Source organism: Carassius gibelio, chromosome B25 (genome assembly GCF_023724105.1).
Source record: "Carassius gibelio isolate Cgi1373 ecotype wild population from Czech Republic chromosome B25, carGib1.2-hapl.c, whole genome shotgun sequence".
Lineage (NCBI taxonomy): Eukaryota > Metazoa > Chordata > Actinopteri > Cypriniformes > Cyprinidae > Carassius > Carassius gibelio.
In genome coordinates this window covers 15,034,118-15,056,542 of record NC_068420.1, presented here as the reverse complement: position 1 = coordinate 15,056,542, position 22,425 = coordinate 15,034,118, and the positions used below count along the sequence as shown (strand labels likewise).

The window sequence follows — 22,425 nt, the reverse complement described above, 5'->3', positions numbered from 1 at the left end:
CATCATCGCTCTGGCGAAGTGTGAAGCTGAACATCACACACGAGGCTGTGTAAGTAACTACTGTATGTCACACTCTCTCTCAGTGCTCAAAACCATTAACTGGTTTCAGTCACGTGAGCTGAATCTTACAGTCCTATCTTCACATTGGCATCTAAGTCATCCTCTGGATTGGATCAATTTAGGGCTATGCTTATTGAATGATGTAGGAATCTCCCAAAGTCAGCTTTAACTGGAATCAGGTCCTTTTGACGTGTCTGTAATTGCACCAATTAGGCTACTTGTTTTATAAATGTTACGCAGATGAAAGGCTTAGGAACATTAAACATCCATATCTCAATATAATCATAATATGTAAAACAACCATATCAGGTAAAGAGGCAAACACAACCAGAATCACTAAGGCTGAATTAAGGACACATACACGACTCTTTTGCGCCGCCACCTGGAGAGACAACAGCAAAACATGCGAGAATGCCCAAGTAGTTTGTGATTCCACAGTAGTTCAATATAATAAAACTAATACTAATACTACTACTACTAATAATATGTATTATTATACTTTCCCCCTGTTATTTTAGTTTAGTTTACCCCCATAGAGTATGTTAAAAGTAAAACAATGCCCAAATATGTTAAATAAATGTTAATGTGATATGTATCTGATTATATTTAGCAGTAATAGCTCTGAAACTTGAATGCTAAATCCAAATATATATATATATATATAAAGCCAGAGAGGATATTATATAATGCTCAAATATGGTAAATAATTATAGGCCTATATGTACTGTGCTTTAAATAAATAATGATAAGTGCTACCTAATAATATTAGGTAGTAGCCTAATTCTCAAAAGGTTAAAGCCTTGTGTGACAGAACACAAGCCTGCATATTAATGCATCCATCCATTTTCTGTTATATTATATGTTATTAAATTATATTATATTATATGTTATTATATTAAATTATGTTATTATATTAATTATATTATATGTTATTATATTATATTATTTGTACAGGTTATATTTTTTATTATAATTATTATTATTGTCATTATTGTTATCATTGTTATCATTTTGTTATGCATTGTTCTATAGGCTACTATATAATTGTAATTATATTTTTCAGCTTAGAACCAAAAGCTAAAATGTAAATTCATTTTTGTCCGTATCTCGAGCGAATATCACATATTTAACCGTATTTTGAGTACACTAGCTCCAGTAAGACCACATGTCCCGTCATCCTCCGCGGCAGGCAGCCGAACTGGAATAGAAGTCACGTGACGTCACGTCACGCGGATGGAAAGTTTGTGTCCGCTGACAGAGGAGAAGAAAGTCCAGAGAAAGATGCACGGGGAGGATGACAGTGCTGCCAACTCCAGCAGGATTTCCCGGATCCAGGCGGCCAGGTCTCTCGATGTGTCCGACTGCGAGGCCACGAAGGAGCAGAGCGTCAAATTGTGCGGCTACCTGAACAAACTGACAGGGAAAGGGCCCCTGAGAGGCTTCAAAACGCGCTGGTTTGTGTACGACCCCAGAAAATGTTACTTGTATTATTTTAAGACTCCTCAAGACGCCCTTCCACTGGGACACATTGAAATAGCGGACGCTTGTTTCAACTATGATGTGGAGGTGGAAGAGGGGCTCTTCGAGATCCACACCGAGGGGAAGGAGTTTCTGCTGAAGGTATGTTGATATTATACATCTGCCTGTGCTAATAAAAACCAATTGCATGAAACCGTTTTCCATAGAAAGATTAACTGCACTGAATTTATTAGCTTCATATTGAAAAATGATTATCTTGGTGCATTGTAATATTGTGAACTGACTTTATTACATGCAACGAGTGGTTACAGACCATCCTGTCAAAAAGCGTAGTTTCCATTTTAAGATAATTTCACTCAGTTTTTCTATTATCAGGGTTATTATTTTAAAGATTATAAATTATAAATATTGTACTAAATATTAGTATTTTTATTAAAGTAAATTGTATATGAATATGTAAAGTGTAGCCCTTAAAATGATAATATGACATTGTGGATAACAGATATTTATTATTTATTTAAGGACACATGTACTGAGATGGGAATGTTTCTTTACACAAAGCACAGTGACTCTGTTGTCAGGATACAATATAACATACTGGACTCATCAATGCTCTAAACATCTCGCCTCATGACTGGAGAATGTAGCACTATAACACAAGATTGCTCTTGTAATCGTGCAAGCTCTGCACTAGTTTGGTCTTCTTGCTGGACACAGAAAGCGGTTTCATCAGATCTGAATCTGTTTAGTAATTTAACAGGATGTCGCTTTCTCAGCTTTTCTAGAAAATGTATTTCACACTGCATGTAATTTCGGGCCCTCATGACGATGTGGTGTAGCTATTTGTGATCAGGATCTAGATTGAAGGGAATGTCTTCCAACAGATCGTCAGTGCCAGCAAGCCTGTACTGACTGAAGATGAGCCATGTTTACCCCTTGACTAAATGCATTATGGGTTTCAGTAGTCTGTTGTTAAGTTTATTAACTTGTTCAAAACTTTATTAAAAATGCATGTAAAAAACAAATGAATGTACATACTAGCAGGTTTTTATCCTCTGAAGTAAAATTGATTTTTAATATTTTTCCAGGAACATAAAGTCGAAAATGTCAGGGTAATACAAACACAGCTGTCCTGATGTCATAATGAAGGAGAAAAAAACGAATTAAAGGAAATTATTTCATAAAAAAGATTGAACATGACTGCTTTACTGCTCAGTGCCTAATATTTAAAATGTCTTTCAACCAAATCAAAATCATGTGGTGCAACTAAAATGCAATCAACCAATAAATAAATAAAAAATCATAAAATTATATAATATAGATTATACCAATAGAATTAATCAGTCTATCTATATATCTATTGAATATCTATATTCATATATAATATCAAATGATTAATCATATCCAAAATAAAAGTGTTTTGTACATAAAATATGTGTCTGTACTGTGTATATTTATTATTTATATATAAATACACACACATGCATGCATATATTTCAGAAAAAAAATGTATGTTTACATATTAAATACATTTATATATAATATAAATTATATGTAAATAAATATATACATGTATTTATTTTAAAATGTACTGTATTCTGTATGTGTGTATATTTATACATACATAATAAATATACAATGTACACACATTTATCATGTAAACAAAAACTTTTATTTTGTATGTGATTAATTGCGAATGATCGTTTGACAGCATATATATATATATATATATATATATATATATATATATATATATATATATATATATATATATATATATATATATATATATATTACACGCACACACACACACACACAGAGTATTCAACATTTGAAGTTGCATTTTTTTATGAAATATGAATTAATATATACATATACAAATATAAATATAATAAATAAAATAATTATTAATGATTGTAAATAAAATGTTTATAAATAAGTATTTATTAATAACATCCATTTGATGTAAAATATAATGTTCCCCCAAATATAGTGGTGTTTATGAATTAATAATTCATAATATTTGTAAGCAGTAGATTTTACTGGTAGTATGTAAAGGAAAATAATTGTTAGTAGTTTTCACTTGATGATATTTAAAGGTGCATTACACGTAAAGATTTTCAAAGAAATATGAATACAAAGAGTATGTTTCCAAAACCTTCTGTTTTTCTTTGTGGATACAGTCATTGACTATTTAGTGTTAAAAGTTTTTTTCTGTTTTTAAATGTATTTTGTTGGTCACAGTTAAAGAGCAGCTTCATCACCGAACTGTGAACTGGAACTGAGAATGAAACCAGCATTATGATTCTCAAAGGGGCCAGTCACATTCACACCTGACCCTGTTCCTCCCTAGACGACTGTTAGAACACAAAGTAACAGAGCAAAAATAGAACCTTGGTTTCACACTACTTTTCTTTCCCTTTTCTGCGTGCAGGCGCCCAACAGGCAGGTGATGCATTACTGGCTGCAGCAGTTACAGCAGAAACGCTGGGAGTTCTGCAACATGTCTGGCCACAGAGACAGCTGGTGCTCCCCCACCCCGTGTTATCCACATACGGGCCTGGTGGCCAGAGATGCAGGTGAGATATATGGAGAAGTAAGCAGACCGTGACGAACACACAATGCACTGAAATAAAGAATGATAAAAATCAGCTGTTGGCCATAGATTCTATTCATGTGGATTTTTTTGATGTTGTCGTATTATAGTTTGTTGCTGCTTGTCATGTGAGGTGAGTCGAAGATCATAACTGTGCATGATTCCTCAGGTCTTGTGAAGTTGTTTTGTTTAGTCTCCAGCTTTTTAGAAAGCGTGTGAGTAATAAAAGGTTATTTTTTATCCGTGAACTGGTAGTATACAATTTTCAGTTGTTTCTGCTAAATGTAAAAAGATTTTTTAGTCTTGCTCAAATTGCATGAATATTAGTTTTGCATACACATGTATGCACAAGTTTTTTTTTCTTGATTTCTGTTTCCTTTTAATGAGGTCCTCTGAACCTGACCACAAAAAACCCCAGACAGTTTTGTGGTTTCTGCTGTATGAGAATAGCTGTAGCATTTAGTATTATTTTAGAAGTCAAAAAGGCAGAACCAAAACAATAAGCCAGTGTGCTTCTTCCTTATTACTGTCACTTATGTCACAAGTCATTTTTAATGAACAGAAAACAAATGCACCTGTGATGAATCTCTGTGCATTAGTCATTTGATTAAATTAATTAACATCGTTGTTACTGACCGTTGTAATGAGAACAATAGTAAAGGATAGCTAAATTATAGTAAGCTTTCTTGGTATCGCATTAATGTTTGTCTTATTTAATGATAGTACAACTATATTTAAAATATAGATATGAGTAGGGATATAAAGATTCACTTAATCCACGATTCGATTCACGATTTATTTTTATTTTTTTACAAAAACATTTTTATAAATTAAATGTATCCTTTTATTACTTCTTGGACAAAATGCTGCACGTTTCTTTGTGAAATTGAAATATAGCACTTGCATATTATTGCTCTTTTGTTAATTTTGATTGCTTCTATTGTCATCATTTGTATGTCGCTTTCGATAAAAGCATCTGCTGAGTACAACATTTTAATATAATGTGAATGTAAATAACAAAACTAAATAGAATTTTTAGTTAGTAACGCAAATAAAATGAATCTCTTCATACAAACAAAATATATGAAAACATGAGCAGTTTTTAATCTAAATTAGATTTTATAATTTCGAAATTTGAAGCAAAAACTGAATGGTTTGACTTCAGTTTTGTGAAACTATAAACAAAAAAATAATCTATTGAAACAAGAAACCGCAGATGAGCTGAACGAGATGCAGATTCACTCTCTGTCAGCAGGTGGCGCTTAAAGCGTTTCCATGGTTTCTGCTGTAAACAAAGTAGTGCTGCAATTAATTTAAATATGCATTATACAGAGGCAAGATGAAAAGAAAGAATACCATCTTAACTTTTTTAAAGACGGTACGTTTTTTTTTTTTACAACGGTACATTCATATAAACTCTTACCCCTAATTGAATCAAGATTTGTTTAGCATCTCAACCGATTTGAATCATTACATATTTAAATAGATTTTCAACCGGCTCGTGGTTAATCGTTACATCCCTGGTTTTGAGTCGGTATCATTTTTATTGCACCAGAGTCGGAGAGTAATTTATGTATTTGTTTCTTCCAAGATACTGTGTTTTCATTATATGAAGATTATAGCTCAGCATATAAACAGACTAATGTAGTGTGGCGTTTTAATCGAAATGGTTAAATTAGAAATCAAAATTGCTGAGAAATTAGCCAAAGGCCATCAAAGATGTAGATGAGTTTGTTTCTTCATCAGAACAGATTTGGAGTAATGTAACGTTACATAACTTGCTCACCAATGGATCCTCTGCAGTGAATAGGTGCCGTAATAATGAGAGTCTAAACAGCTGATACAAACATCACAATAATCCACACCACTCCAGGCCATCAGTTAACATCTAGTGAAGTGAAATGCTGCATGTTTGTCATGAAAAAGTGTATCATATGTTTTAACTTTAAAACATGACTTCTGTCCATAATCCATAGCAACGCTGCTTCTAGGTGAAAGCCCACCGACATGTTTGTTTAGAACTGTCAGCATATGCTGCAAGTTAACTAACAGGTTTGACAATTTCAGAGTTTATTTAGACATTATTAACCTTGTGCATAGAACTGCGAGGTGCTTTTTAGAAATCGAGTTTGTTGCTGATGTAGGGCCTTATGAAATTCTTTTTTTTTTTTTTTTCAAAATTTGTTTTTTTCCGTTTTAATTTTTCTGGATTCCATTTTTTTTCTTTTAATTTTTCTCAACTACTTTTTAATGGTTAAATTTAATTGTATTTATCAAAAAGCATGTTTAATTGATTAAAATCATAACATTTATACACATACAACAATTAAAAGTTTAACAAACATTCAAATATTACACGTTTAGGGCCCTATGAAATGTTTTATTTTTTCCTCACCATATGTTTTATTGTTACCTAATTCTGTGTTTTAGCATGTCTAATTATTTAAATGCATAAAAACAACTTAATTGATTCTTAAAATAGCCTTATGAAATGTTTTTTTTCCCCTCAGAAATTCTGTTGTGCATTTAAAATTTTCTGGTTATCAAATGAAGACATAAAACATTCATTAAATTTTTCTTTTAATTAAACAAACTTTATTTTTTGGTAAACAAAGGGGATTTACTATTAAAAATAAAACATGGAAGAAATATTGTGTGATTATTCCTTTAAAAAAAAAGATGCATAGCGGAAATCATAGGGCCCTACTGATGATTCTATAAATATCTGCTTTACTATGATTAATTATTTACTGTACAATATCACAGTAACAGGGTTGATCATTTAAGATCATCCTCTATGGACAAAAATACAAAAACTGTTGAATAACTTTATATAAAAAAAAAGAGAAGACATTTGTCTTTGTACAGTTCACAGTATAAGTAAATTAATAATAAGGGATATTTAATTGTAACAGGGTTGCATAATTTGGGGAAACACCTTTCATTTCTATTTAAATAATTTCTTAATCTATGCATAAATCATAATTTTACATTTCTTTTAATCAGTTTTTATTCATACAACAAACGGTTACTACTGTTAGTTGGAAAACCCCATCAGGAAACATTGCTGAATTGTCGGCTATTTATGAATAAAGTCATTATTTGAACATATGTTAATGAGGGATACAAAAGGCCTTTTGCAGGATGAAATGACTTATTTCTCTTTAGTGCAGGTTTACTGTGACTGTTGAGAAATGCAATTGAAAACTGATAACTCAAACTGTGACTGTGATGTTTTAGAAGCAATGCTCTGTGAGAAGCCCAACGAGAGCATGGAAAGTGTTCGGAGTGACTTTGCTGTGGATATGGAGAGTGATGGGCTGGTCAGGCTCCAGTCGTTGCGTAACCCTGTGGCACCACCCAACGCAGCTCTCAACTCCCTCCGACACTGGGGCTCGGAGATCAGGTAGGAGGTTAGGAAACTCACACTAGGATGGACAGCTATTGGCATCAAGGTTTAAGTATATTTAAGTATTTTTGAGTATTGTGGTTGAGAGTCGGAAGAATTTGTCACTTTAAATATTCTTTATTTATGCAGGTCTAATTATAAATGGAATGTGTGAACTCTTTTGCAAACTTTCCGAAAGACTTTGGACGCATCTGTTTGGATGACGTAATGCTGAAGTCGGCCAGAGGTCTGAATCTGGATTTCAGCAAAGATAAACAAAAACTAGAATAGCTGGAAATTCTACAGCAGCTCCATGTTAGCTTTTCGGAGGCTGGCAATCGAATACTTTGACCCTTAGTACAAATAAAAGAAGACTTATAAATGTCATGTGAGAGAAGTTAAAAACAGTATTCGCAGAACATGCTGACAGCAAGACAAATGTAACAAAGACGTGTGCCATATTACATGTTTGAGTGGAAATTCTTTAACATTTCCAGGTTTTGAGTAATCTCTTGCCATTATTTGACATCAGCAGTAGCAAGTTCAGTCTTTGGCAGTATACTGTGGTATAGTGTTACACATTACATGAAATACATTTTGCTTCTCTGTACCTATATTTCATGATAACATTTCCTTGATTCTCTATCAGAAATAGCATGTCTCACCTGCGGGCCAGCCGAGGAGGAGAAAACAGGCGCAGTGTGTTTTACACAGCCAGCAGTGAGGACTGGGAGATGGTGGATCCTCCAACCAAAGACACACTAGAGCACAAAACTACACCTGACAGCCAACGCCGGGAAAGCCCATCTCACCTTCAACGATGTAAGATGATCGTTCAGACATTTTAATGACACACAAATGATTCAGTTAAACTGAAGGCCTCTGAAACTGTGTCTGTCTTGTCACTTCCCATAGACTCCATTGGCTCAGCGTTCACGTTTGACTTCCGCAACACCTCGAGAATGAAACGGCCCTTTCACATGGGCTCTGGGAAACCCAGCCGCAGTGCAGAGAGCTCGCCGGTTGAATGTAATGGGACCAAGACATCCGAACTGCAGCTCCGCATTCAGAGCCAGCAGGAGGAGATCAACCGCCTTCAGGAGCAAGAGAACCAGCTCAGAGAAGAGCTCGTCGGTCAGAAGGTACGACACCTGTAAATCAGGTAGGGACTAGGGGTGGGGAATATACCGGTAAACACGATCTAGATTTTGGACTATCATCTCTATCAAGGTCACATTCTCACGTGATATTGCTGTGCTACGTGGTCATGAAAATGTTGTTTGCATGCATTTGTAGGTATGCGGTTTAAAAACAAGTGATTTTAACCATAGAAACGTAATCAGTAGCAAAAAATAAATAATTTCGCAATTCATTTTCGGAGCGCTGCAATTATCCTCATAAACACAACAATTCACAACCCTCTATGGGCACCTAGCCATTGGCTAGTCAATGTTTTAGTTTACTTGCCAGACTGATATATATACCTGAAACACTCTTAACATCAGTCAGTCAAGCATTATAATATGATATCTGGATAATCAAGTACTATTTAATGATAGAACTTTAGTAATTATAATTAACTTGGTAACCATGTATGAATGCATTGACATTTTAACTGAATTTAGGACTGGTGCTTTGTTTGTCATTCAGTGTTCCTGTAAAAAAAAAAAAAAAAAAAAAAAAACTCCGAACAATAATACTGATAATATTAATAATAATCTGTATTCCACTAATAAGAACATTTATGAATATTAATCAGGTTGTGTCCATTCGCGGGAACTGATTTGCTGAAATCAAAACAGGGATGATAATAAGTGAGCACCAGCCACTGAGATTGCTGTTTACGCATTAGATCCACCCACTTCACGCATGTGAGAGAATGCGATGCGAGTCGTGCGCCTTAACACTAGAGTTTAAGGTAAGCCAAATACACAAACACAGGTGTGCTGCGCATCCATTGAGATTAACTGAAAAATATCACAGATCGCTTGACAGAGAGTGAAACTCTGAAGAGCTCAGTTAAAGAGTGTTCGACGAATGAAAATATATCTGTGTTAAACTTATACTTAGCCTAAAGCTCAAACGCTGGTGAGTAAAATCTGAGAATTTATTAGCCATTGGCTATTATTAGACATCATTTAGTCGCCAGAGTGAAGATTTAGTCGCATGCGGGTGATTTACTCGCAATGTAGAGGGTTGAATTTAGGTCTTAAATGAAAGCAAACAGCTTTATACGTGTAAAATACATGTGTAACAGTAGATTGAATCCAGGCAGCGCTTTAAGTGACAGTTGCTCTGTCAATTATGTTTTAGTTTTTTGTTCCTTTGCCTGCAATACTTTTTTATTTTTATTTTTAATCGCTGACTGTTTACTTATCCTCAGTGAGCTTGAGTTTAGTTTTTGTTTTAAATTTAGGCTAGTATTATTTTTGTGTGTGTGTTAGGGTTGAAAGAAAATATCGATACACCTATCGCATCACAGTATTTTGTTTGGCGATACTGTATCGATTCTCAAAAATGGAATATCGATATAAAAAAATTAAAATATAATAGATTCATGGCAGTTGTTTCGTTTTGAGTTTACATCCCAACTGCTAGTGGCACGCCACTAATGTTAACATTAATATCACTATTCGCTGCTAGTAATGGAGGATGAAAGAATTGTCCATGTTTGGTGTACAAAGCTGAAGTGTGCCGTCATTTGGGCTTTTCGTCCCATGTGAAGAGGGGTTCGCGCGGGGCGGGTCAAGGGGGCGGTAGGGTTGCAGCGCGTCGCACCTGAAGCTTTATTTGTATTAAGCACTATACAAATAAACTTAAATTGAATTGTGTTCTTAATGACAGCTTTCCCATAAATATATCCTATTCCTAAAATAAGATATATCCCAATATTTCACCTTGCTGAGAGTATCGCAATGTATCGCAACATATCGTATCACAACCACTGTATCGTGATACGTATCGTATCGCCAGATTCTTGCCAATACACTGCCATAGTGTGTGTGGGTGATATTGACACTGGTGACAAGAATTATGAAATGTCTATACTATCAAAATTTGGATATCATAAAGACCTTATTTAAAGCAAATATAACTATATTGTAATATGTATGGTTACCATGAAATAAAAGTACTCATTTTGAGATATAAGATTTTGGTCATATCGTCCACCCCTAGTAGGGACCAGTTTTTTTTTAACCAAGACACTCTTAAGTTTAATGCACTAAGGTCATAAACTGTATATTATTTTTATGGTGCAAAATGCAAGCTTGTGTTAGTATAAAATGTTAATTTGCAATCCCATCCTAATTCTCGACATGTTCCGTAAGTACAGTATTTGCTTCTGGGATGGCAGCCGGTAAACATGTGTAAGCTATTTTATTTCGAGTTACATTTTTTCCCCATGTTGTACCATGCTGACATTTTTTTATTTTTTATAGGATGGTTTGCTAATAGTTCCTTATTCCTTGTCATACTCATACATGGGGATTTCCCATGTGCAAGTGAATGTTTACACAGTGTCTGTTTATTCTGCTCATCCTCTACATTTATAATTCAAAGACTTTTCTGATATCTACCTTCAAGTTTTGATGCAGTAAGCCTTTTCTTACATCAGCCGTATATGTCTGTTTACTTTTCTGAAAGTAGTCAGCACATCTTAAGCAAGGGCCTTGAGAACCACGAAATGGGTACTGTTATTGTGCTTTTACCTTTAAAGTTCCCTTTTGGCCCCTGGCTGTGCTTTTAACATACTAGCAACTCGAGATAATGATTCTGTATAACTTATAAACAATACTGGGTTTATTCTTAATGATAATATTTTATTAACATGTTTGGTTTATGATTTGAATAGTCCCAAAATAATTGTTCAGTTACTCACTTAATTAGGTGTGATTTTGACTTAATGACCGAAAGTACTGTTGCATTTTATTCAAACATGATAAAAAACGTGGTAAAAATTACATTTTACAACTTTAAAAAAAATCTTCGTGAGAAAAGTATCTTTCAAAATCAAAACTAAAATGTGATCCAAAGACAAACTGAGAAATGGGTCTTTCTTTGAACCTGAATTTCAGTTCCTTGTCATAGTTCGGGTTGCATCATGTGCAGACTTTTGAAACTGGTCAATTGAATGTTTTCACAGATTAATGGTTAACTTTATTTGATTTTCCAGGTTTCTTTTTTGTTGTATCAGTTTGGTAATAATTCACCAGATAAATGTAATTTGATAGCTTTTATCAAAACCTTTCTCTCTCTCTTATCTGATTTGGGAAACAGTGTACCTAATACCAAACCAAACTATTCTAGAGTCAGAATTTAACACAAATTACTTCATCCCAGGCAAGCCCCGTACTTATTTTGACCCCAGTTAAAGGGTTACTCCAACCCAAAATGAAAATGTGTAATCACTTGTCGTTCCAAAACTGTAAAAGCTTTATTCATATTCAGAAGACAGTTTAAAATATTTTGGATGAAAACTGGGAGGCTTGTGACTGTCCCATTGACGGCCAAATAAGTTACACTTTAAGGTCCAGAAAAGGATGAAAGACATTCTCAAAATAGTCCATCTGCCATCAGTGGTTCAATCAGAATTTTATGAAGCGATGAGAATACTTTTTGTACGCAAATAAAAATAACGACTTTATTCAACAATTAGTCTCCTCCGCTTCACCGTAGCGCCATTGTGGAGAGTATCCACTGAACACAAACTGTGTATGTTGTTCTGATACAGCCGCACCACACAGATACGCTGTTTTCGTTCAAATTAAAGCATAAATAAACGTAGAAAATGTATCAACATAAAGCATACGCAGTTTGTGTTCAGTGGATACTACTTTACAAAATGGTGCTATGGTGATGCGGAGGAGACAAATTGTTAAATAAAGTCGTTGTTTTTGTTTTCTTTGCTTACAAAAGGTATTCTCATTGCTTCGTAACATTACGGTTGAACCACTGAAGGCAGATGGACTATTTTGACAATGTCTTTTATACTTTTCTGGGCCTTGATAGTGCTATTTACAAACTCACAAGCCTCCCAGTTTTCATACAAAATATCTTATATCGTGTTCCAAAGACGAACAAGCTTTTATCTTTTGGGGTGGAGGATCCCTTTGAGAGTGCTACCAAAGCAAGTGTTCTGAGTTCTCTTGATATTTAATGTGCCAAGCAAAATTAATATAAAATTAGTAATTTAGTCGATCATATGTAAAGAGACGTTTCTGTTACATTTAGTTCCAGTTCTTCTCCAACACCCCTGCATGTTAAGTAATTCAGAACACATTGATTAGTTGATTCAAGTGTGTTCGATTAGGGCTGGAGCTGACCTCTATAGCAGGGCTGGGCAACCTTGGTCCTGGAGGTCCACTGTCCTGCAGAGTTTAGCTCCAACCCTAATCAAACACACCTGAATAAGCTATTTAATGTCTTCAAGATCACTAGAAAGCTACAGGCAGGCGTATTTGATTAGGGTTGGAGCTAAACTATGCAGAACAGTGACCCTCCAGGACCAGAGTTGGCTACCAGTGCGAACTTTGACCTCAGGATTTAGGATCCCCATTTTGGTTTATCAGCTGGTGTTTTTGAGTAGTTAATCAGAGTGAATGAATGAATCTGCTGAACTATCTCAGAGGCTTGAGCTTCACACAGTATTCTCTTTTACCAGGAGTTGGTTCGTCTTCTCCAACAAACACTTCGTAGCTCCCAATGCGATTGGCATTCCACAGTGTCTCCTGGGAATATGGGGCCTCACAGTCATAACCAAGCTGCGAATGAGATGGACAGAGCCCTGGCAGAGCGGGACAGCCAGATCAAAGACCTTTGTGGTCACATGGAGAAGCTAGCATTGGTGAAGGAGAGTCTTCAACAGGAGTTGAAGAGTTTGAAGATCAAAATTGGGGAGATAAATGAACAGCTAGGCATGCTCATGGAGACCATTCAGGCCAAGGACGAAGTCATCATGAAACTTTCCCAGCAGAGTGGTAATGAAGGAACCCAGCCGGCTGAATGCAACTCACCAAGTGCAACTAGGGAACAACAAGACTTGAACGTCCTGAAGGTAGCGCAAGAACATTCTAATACTGTATATACACCATATTGCCAAAAGTATTCGGACACCCCCTTCTAATGAACAGGTTTGACTAAAATAATTTCCATGAATACAAATCTTAATTTTTAAGCATACAGGGATATTCTAGGGAACGCTTTGCTTCTTATTTTATAGCAGCAGTTTGGACAGGACCCTTTATTATTCTGACATAACAATGCCTCTGTATATAAGGCAAGGTTCAAAAAGAAATTAATGATTCAGTCAGTGTGGAAATTTGACTGGTCTGTAGAAAGCCAAGTCCTAATCCCATCTGAACACCTCTGGTGTGTCTTTAAATGCAGACCTTGTGCCAAAATCTCATTACCAGACACTTATTACTTTTACATACACTATATGGACAAAAGTATTGGAACACCCACTTCGTTAGAACGGAAAAAATCCATTCCAAAACTGTGGCAACAAAGAAGGAAACATAATTAGTGTATTTAAAAATTATATCTCCACCTCAGTTTCAACAGATTTGGAAGTGTCTAAAATGAATGTACCCATGTGAACAAGTCATTGGTGATAAGTTTTTGGCTCAAGGTCTGCATTTAAAGTCACACCAGAGGTGTTCAGCCGGGATGAGGACTTGGCTTTCTATAGACCAGTCAAGTTTCTTCCACACTGACTGAATCATTCGTTCATTTTTTAACCTTGCCTTACACACAGAGGCATTTTCATGTTAGAATAGAAAAGGGTCCATCATTTCCACTGATGTCTGGTTTGTTAGGGTTGGACAATATTTGGCTGAGAGACAACTATTTGAAAATCGGGAATCTGAGGGTGCAAAAAATCTAAATGTTGAGAAATGTATCGATAAGTTATTTATTGATAAAAGTTCTTCAACTGATGACCTTAGCAATAAATATTACTAATAAAAAACTAATTTGTGATATATTTATGGTAGGAAATTTACAAAAGATCTTCATGGAACATGATATTTACTTAATATCCTTATGATTTTTGACATAAAAGAAAAATCTGTAATTTTGAAGCATACAATGTGTTGTTGACTATTGCTACAAACACACCCGTGCTACTTATGACTTGTTTTGTGCTCCATGGTCACATATGCTTAAACATTAAGATTTGTACTCATGGAAGTCAAACCTGTTCATTAGAGGGGGGCGTCCCAATACTTTTGGCAATATAGTTTATATCTAAATATGTATATAAATATATATGTATATGCATATCACAAATGATATTTTTGTGAGATTGTAAATCAGTAGGGTGAAATATATCTGACATAGACAAGAGTTGCATGCAAAACTAAGGCATGTTAGAAGACCTGGATGTTGAGGCCAAGTCAAGTCTTGAGTCTTTTATCACAAGACCATTTAAATTCTCAGATACTGTTTTTTAAATTGATTTTTGGTTTCTCACAAATACTTTTTTGTGTTTTTAACGCTTTTCCAGGACAGCCTTCAGGGCTACAAATCCCAAAATAACTTCTTAAACAAAGAGATTCTGGAGTTGACTGTCTTAAGAAGAAATGCTGAATCCAGAGAGAAAGCACTTGAGGCAAAGGTCTGTGACTTTAGCTGCTCTCTGCATGCAAACCACCCTGGATGTTTTTGCAGATTCTTTATGTGCCATGTTAGCATTTCCTTTTCCCTACCATTCCAACCTTTGCAAGGTGGCCTCTGCATGTTTTTGATTGCTGAAGAATCTTTTTTGTTTGTTCCTTTGTGTATTCTGCAGTGCACCAGTTTGGAGGCCAAGTTGTGTCAGGTGGAGAGTAAGTACCTGGTTCTACTACAGGAAGTGAAGTCTCCCGTTTGCTCCTCTTCAGAGCAGACCCATAGCGGAGAGGTCATCACCCGCTTACTAGAAGATGCACTACAGGTGGAGAGTGCAGACCAACAGGAACACCCTGTCCTCAAACCCAATGCTGTCAGGTATGGTCCATCCCTCATCAGTTGTTCAACTGAAGCGTTATGAAGCATCGAGAACACTTTTTGTATTCAAAGAAAACAAACATACCTTTATTCAACAGTTCGTCTCCTCTGTATGTCTCCGCATTCCCGCAGCACCATTTTGGAAATTATGGGCTGTACGCAAGCAGTGTATGCTCTTCTGTGTCAGCCGCGACATAAGGATATGTTTTCTACGTGCATTTACACTTTGATTTAAATTAAAATAGTGCATCCATGCAGCGCGGATGACACAGAAGGGTATAAGCTGCTTTGTGTTCAGTGGATATTCTCCAAAATGGCACTACAGTGATGTAGAGGAGACGAATTGTTGAATAAAGTCGTTAATGGGACAGTCACAAGCCTTCAATTTTCATCCAAATAATCTTAAATTGTGTTCCGAAGACGAACTAAGCTTTTACAGGTTTGGAACAACATGGGGGTAAGTGATTAATGACAAAATTTTCATTTTGGGGTGGAGTATCCCTTTAAGATGTCAACATGTTTTCAGTATTCCGGAATTGTTAATCGTGCAAAATGCAATTGGTCATAACAGAAGTAATTTGCATATTGCAGTCTTAAAGGTACAGAAGCAAATAATTCAGGTTTAATTGGAAGAGCCTGGGAGATGGTAGACATGGTCATGCAAAAGGAAAATTCTGATCGTTGGTACAAGAAACTTTGTCTAACATTTCAAGTGTAGGTATTTGTTGGTAAAAATTATACAGCATTCTAGAATATGGCTACTTCAAACATTCTGTTACAAAATCAAACCATACAACTTGCTCGGTCACCATCTTTCAAGCATGTTTGGTCTTGTTAGTGTTCTTCAAATGCTTCTTGACTAAAGGAACAGGATGTTTTCCTGGTTCCACAGAACATGTCATGCTCTTCTTGATCCATCTGCATGCCACGATTGGTTTCAGTTATGCCAACTAATTGCTTATTACTATGAAATTTGGCTTTGTTACTTTGAAGATTGTTGGCTCTTTTGTTAAACAAATTGCTTGTAAACCTTATAACCCGTGACACTGTTTTCTTTCTCATTTAGTGAGTATGATGTTTATGGTTTCAAAACTGTCCCAGAGGAAGAGGATGACGAGGAAAAACTCGAAGCAAAAAAGAGAGCGCTAGACCTGAAGTCCCTTTCCCTGACAGACCAGGAGACCTCAGTTAGAGTAAAGTGGGACAACTACCTGGCCATCACCATGAACCGAGAGATGGTTCGATCTCCAGAGCTTAAGGCACTGATGCGAGGTGGAGTTCCCCATAACCATCGTTCCAAGGTGTGGAACTGGTGCGTTAACTTCCATGTGAAGAAGATGCGTGATGATGTATCAAAAGACTATTACCAGAACCTTCTGTCCACGGTGAATGAAAAACCAAACCCAGCCTGTAAGCAGATAGAGCTGGATCTTCTCCGGACGCTTCCTAATAACAAGCACTATGCTTCTCCTGACTCGGATGGCATCCAGAAACTCAGGAACGTGCTGCTGGCTTTCTCCTGGAGGAATCCAGATATCGGCTACTGCCAAGGCCTCAACAGGTAACAGATCCAAGCGATTCCATCAGCTCTTAAGTTCATTCTTAATGTCTAAAGCAGCGGTCTCAGACTCAATTCCTGTTTTGCTCCAGCCCTAATCAAACACACCTGATCCAGATTTCTAGAAACTTCCAAGCAGGTGTGAGTGGAAGCTGATTGGAGCTAAACTCTGCAGAGCTGTGGCCCTCCAGGAATTGAGTTTGGACCACTTGTCTAAGGGCGGGCATACACTGCGATTTTCATCCGATTTTGAGCCGAATTCTGACTCGTGCGACTCTTTTTTGGGTCGGGCCGATTTTCAGCATTTTCGTGCGTCGTTTGTCGTGCACTATTCGTGCAGTGTACAAGGGGAAACGAGAGGAGATTAACCTCTCCCGACCGGCAATCGGTTGGTCAGATGGATTTCTGACATGTCAGAATTTTTGGTCGCCTCTCGTGAGGTATCACATTATATGAACCAATTTTCCGCGTTTCTCTTACTGCGCATGGTGACATGGCGTGTAGTGTGGACTGAAGTGATGGAAGGAAAGCTTGTGGAGTTATGGCAAAGAAAAATAAAAATAAAAGCGGGAAGAAAAGGCCTGCTTACCTCAAGTTCGCGTTGCAAAATGGATAAACCATATTGCCCACATCTTCCGAGCCAACTGCGCATCCAGATACGCCTACGCGTTTTTATTTTTTATTTTTTTTACGTTTCAGCACACCGAATTGCCCTATCAAAGCAGTGTGTTTACCCCTCTATTGTTTATCCCGGGAGAGCATGTTTATTCTGAAACAGCCACAAATATCCGGGTTCTGAGGGATCCAACATGTTGATTCCTCACGTATAGAGTGACTAGTCAAATCGCAGCTCGACGATCGGATCGTACAGTGAGCGCATAGAAATGGTGAGCTTTGGCTTTACACCACATGATATTTACTCGTACAGTGTGAGTTGGTACCTTGCCGAAATCGCACAGAAATCGCACAGTGTATGCCCGGCTTAAAGTGACATCAACATCTTAAAATCTGAAAGAGATTTCTGATTGTTTCAGGCTGGCAGCTATTGCTCTCCTGTATTTGGACCAAGAAGACGCTTTCTGGTGTCTGGTGGCTATTGTGGAGGTTTTTATGCCACGTGACTATTACACTAAAACACTGCTAGGCTCGCAGGTACTGTTTCAAGATTGTTCTCTCTTTCACAGTCACGATAAATTCCCAACGACTTTGACATTGTCTTTGTTTGCTGGATATGACTCACTAGCTGCAGGCTAACAGCACGTCTTTTCAATTCTGTCATCTGTCACAATGACTTTGAGTTTTCAGGCTCCTTTCCATTGACAAGACATGCACATGCTTGTTGAGCAAACTTTAGTACAGTTTGGCCTTATGCAACGTGAAAACTGTCATGTTTTACGTTAGTTACTAACCGCATGTTCGTATGCAGAGTAGCTAGCAAAGTGCTTTTCAGTTGAAACCACATTATTGACACTTAACACATTATTGTTAAGGCTTTTCATTGCTGACGTGACTGCAAAGTTCGATTTTGCCAGACCTTCTAATGGTGACTGAATTAATTGTTTCTGATGTAGGTAGATCAGCGTGTGTTGAAGGACCTGATGTGCGAGAAGTTACCCAGGCTTCATGCACATTTTGAGCATTATAAGGTGGACACCTCTCTCATCACATTCAACTGGTTCCTGGTTGTGTTTGTGGACAGTGTGGTCAGTGACATCCTCTTCAAGATCTGGGACGCTTTTCTCTATGAGGGACCCAAGGTATGGAGAGTTATGTAGACATGGACCTTCACCACAGAATACTACTGAACTTCTAGATCAAACAGCTGTGCACTGACTGCACACGTTTCCCTTGAAGCCTGGGAGTTATTCATTTTTGTAATAGGTTTATATAACCACAATAAAGATGACATGAGATTACTGACACATCCTCGGACTCTTAGATAATAATAACCTTAATACTCTGAGTCTGCTTTCTTATAAGTCACATTTGTCTGGTTGTTTCAGGGTGGCAGGGCTCCATGTGTGCTGATACGTTTTGATGTCTCTTTTTAGATCATTTTCAGATTTGCTCTTGCACTCTTCAAATACAAAGAAGAGGAATTTCTAAAGCTCCAGGATCCCATGACCATTTTCAAGTACCTTCGGTATTTCACACGAACAATCTTGGATGCAAGGTTTGTGCTTCTGGTGTAAGGGATAGCAATAAATGATCATGAGACATACTTCTAAAGACTTTTTCAAATTAGTATTTTGGTTTATTTCACTTATTATACTGTATCATTTATAGTGGCTATGTTTATTTTATTTTTGGGGGGGACTTGTTATTATTAACAATAATAAATACACAAATAATATTTTATTATTATTATTATTATTATTGATTCATCAGCGTTGGGAAAACAACTTTATATATGTCTGCTGATTTATTATTAATAATAATAATAATGAAGTACACAGATCTATTTTTTTATATTATATTATAATTATCTATGCATGTTTGCAGGAATTCTATCTATCTATCTATCTATCTATCTATCATAAATAATAAATAAAACATTATTATTATTATTAAATTATTTTTTCTATTATAATTATTAAATGTGTGTAATAAAAATGTTTTATTATTAATTGTATTATTTTTATTATATATGATGTATTTTTCCCATTAAAAATGCTTTGAAATATTTGTGAAACCTTTCATTTTAAGTTATTGTTTATAATATATTGTACTTTTTTTATTGTGCTGTTTGACTCTTTAGAAATAGAACAGCAATTTGTTTCATGTCAACTAACTTTTTGCATGAACATTGTCTATTATTTGTTATATCTTTAATTCATTTATTACCTTATGTTTTATATTTTAGCCTGGAGTCAATCATAAGTCGCTGGGCTATATTTGTAGCAATAGCCAACAATTCATTGTATGGGTCAAAATGATAAATTTTTCTTTTATGCCAAAAATCATTAGGATATTATGATAAGATCATGTTCCATGAAGATATTTTGTACATTTCTTACTGTAAATATATTAAAACATAATTTTTGATTAGTAATATGCATGCTAAGAACTTCATTTAGACCATTTTAAATGCAGTTTTCTCAATCTTTAGATTTTTTTTGCACGCTCAGATTATAGATTTTATAAAAGTTGTATCTCAGCCAAATATCGTCCTATTCTATTTATTGATAGGAAGTTGATGAGCATGGCCTTTGTGGACATGAACCCATTCCCACTGAGGCAGATCCAGAACCGCCGCACGTTCCACCTGGAGAAGGTCCGTCTGGAGCTCACCGAGCTGGAAGCCATCCGTCAGACCTTCCTGCGGGAGAGAGACAACAGCCTGGACGGCCGAACACTCATCAGTGACGACGAGGAGGACAGCTGAACCAAAACCAATAAAGGACCAGACCTGAAAAGCTGATTAGCCAATCACATTGTGCCTTATTCTTTTTTCTTATTTTTTTCCAGTGTATTTCATTCAACAAACTGTGACTCGGAGAGACCAAAGAAGAGTATTTCTTCGTCTTTTTTTTTTTCATTGTCTTGTCCAGTATTTCATCCATTTGTACATTGACCAAAATCAGTATTAAAATAAGTTAGGTACACTGCATTTAAGTAGTAATGATTGGTGTTGAAGTGTCAAAATTCTTCTACATTATTATGCAGGACATGTTAGGATGTACAATCCTGGACACCACCACTTTTTCTTCCAGCCGCACTTATTAAACTTCATTTACTTGTGATAATCATATCAGTACTTGTATTATATTGAGTGTTAATTTGATGTAAATCAAATTCAAGTTTACGAGGCCTGCCCTCTTTCTAAACATTCGGTACATTTGACTCAGTTTGACTAAATTCACCATCCAGTCAGTGGAGTGGAAAAATGCAAATATGTGTTCGATCTAACTACCAGTACTTCCTGTCTGCTCAGGATGTGATGAATGTAAAAGTGTCTGATGGTCTTTGGTTTTATCGTGGGAGCCGGTCTCTCATAACAGCCATGTTTTTGCATGTAGATTTTGTCACCCACAATTCACTTATAATAGCTGTGTGTTATTCTTTGTTATTTTAAGTCAAACTAAGCCCATGTTTGCATAGTCTATTCTGTTTTTACAAATCAAAGTCTCAGAGTTGTTGGGAAATTAGTTGTATTGATAATATTTCATATTTGCCTTGTTATTTAGCCGTCAAGTATGTTATATGAGCTATAGCAGTTTCCTTATGTCTTCAGTGAGTAAGCTATGATTTCAAACCATCTTTGATGCTGTTGCTCGACGCAATGCGTTGCACAGGCCTTTGTGTGTATAAAAAAATTACGGATTTTCTTGGTAATGTTTCTGAAACTTGTCCTGTGACATCATAATCCTCCGATTCTGAATTATTATTATAGTTTTTTTACTTATGCATGATCATCCAATAAATTTATATTGCATAAAACTGTTTTCATTTTGTTTGTGTAGTTTTTAATTATCTCAGTAGCTGCCTTCATAAACAGTACAACAGCTGCAAAGGTCTTTCTACATCTTTTCTACAGGAAATAACTGCTTGAGCACAACAATAGAGCGGGGTAACCATATCTTAAATCCTTCCGGTTTTTGTAATGGTTATAAAATATTAAAATAGTAACTCATACAGGATCTTAAATATACTGTTAATACACAGGCTGTATGCAATTTTCGCATAAAAATAAATAAATGCAATGCCCATATATTTGTCGACAGATGCAACCTCTGTTGTTGCTTACCATGTCCAGCAGATGGAGATAATACTGCAAACGTGACGGATCAAACACATGCATCAGAGAGTAAATAATAGCGTTAATAATATTTTTTTTTCATTTATATCCCAGATCCCAACATTCACGGCGAGTTCAGATCTGATCCAAAGGTGATAACCGGGTTTGACCGAATCACTGTAAAGGAACCGAATCGCATAAACGACTCATTCGCGAATCGGACATGATTAATGTGTTCAAAAATATGAAAGAAAGACCGATTTTTTTTCTCATTTCGGTATTTGGAACAGTTTGAATATTTTGTCTCAAATCCCTATTTACAGTACATATTATTTGTAACATTTCCGCAATTATAATAACTTTTTTTTTTTTTACCGCACCAGTCAAACTCTTGGTTCTCAAAATATCTCAGTTCACTTGGTTCTCCATTCAATAGAAAGTCCGTTCTCCGAAAGTCAGTAGTCTGTAAGTTTACAATACAGTAGAGTTAGTTTGTTTAGTTATTTTGTTATTTATCTGTCTGTCCAATTGTTAAACATGCCGAGATACGTTTTTAGTCAGACAAAAATGTTCATTAGATAAAAAAATGAATTGCCCTACTTCTTTAATTCTAATAT

The 22,425-nt window shown here is 35.9% G+C and overlaps 1 protein-coding gene across 1 annotated transcript; it reads left to right on the top strand.

Annotated features, from left to right (window-relative positions):
* The first annotated feature begins 1,269 nt into the window (after positions 1-1,269).
* tbc1d2b (TBC1 domain family, member 2B) lies at positions 1,270-21,515 on the top strand. The gene is made up of 13 exons (XM_052597500.1): positions 1,270-1,680; positions 3,974-4,118; positions 7,376-7,541; positions 8,173-8,345; positions 8,439-8,665; positions 13,186-13,578; positions 15,031-15,141; positions 15,316-15,512; positions 16,579-17,073; positions 18,105-18,222; positions 18,642-18,827; positions 19,122-19,243; positions 20,260-21,515. Exons 1-13 carry the CDS (start codon positions 1,294-1,296, stop codon positions 20,453-20,455), a joined length of 2,916 nt encoding a protein of 971 aa, XP_052453460.1. The 5' UTR covers positions 1,270-1,293; the 3' UTR covers positions 20,456-21,515.
* The last annotated feature ends 910 nt before the right edge of the window (positions 21,516-22,425 follow it).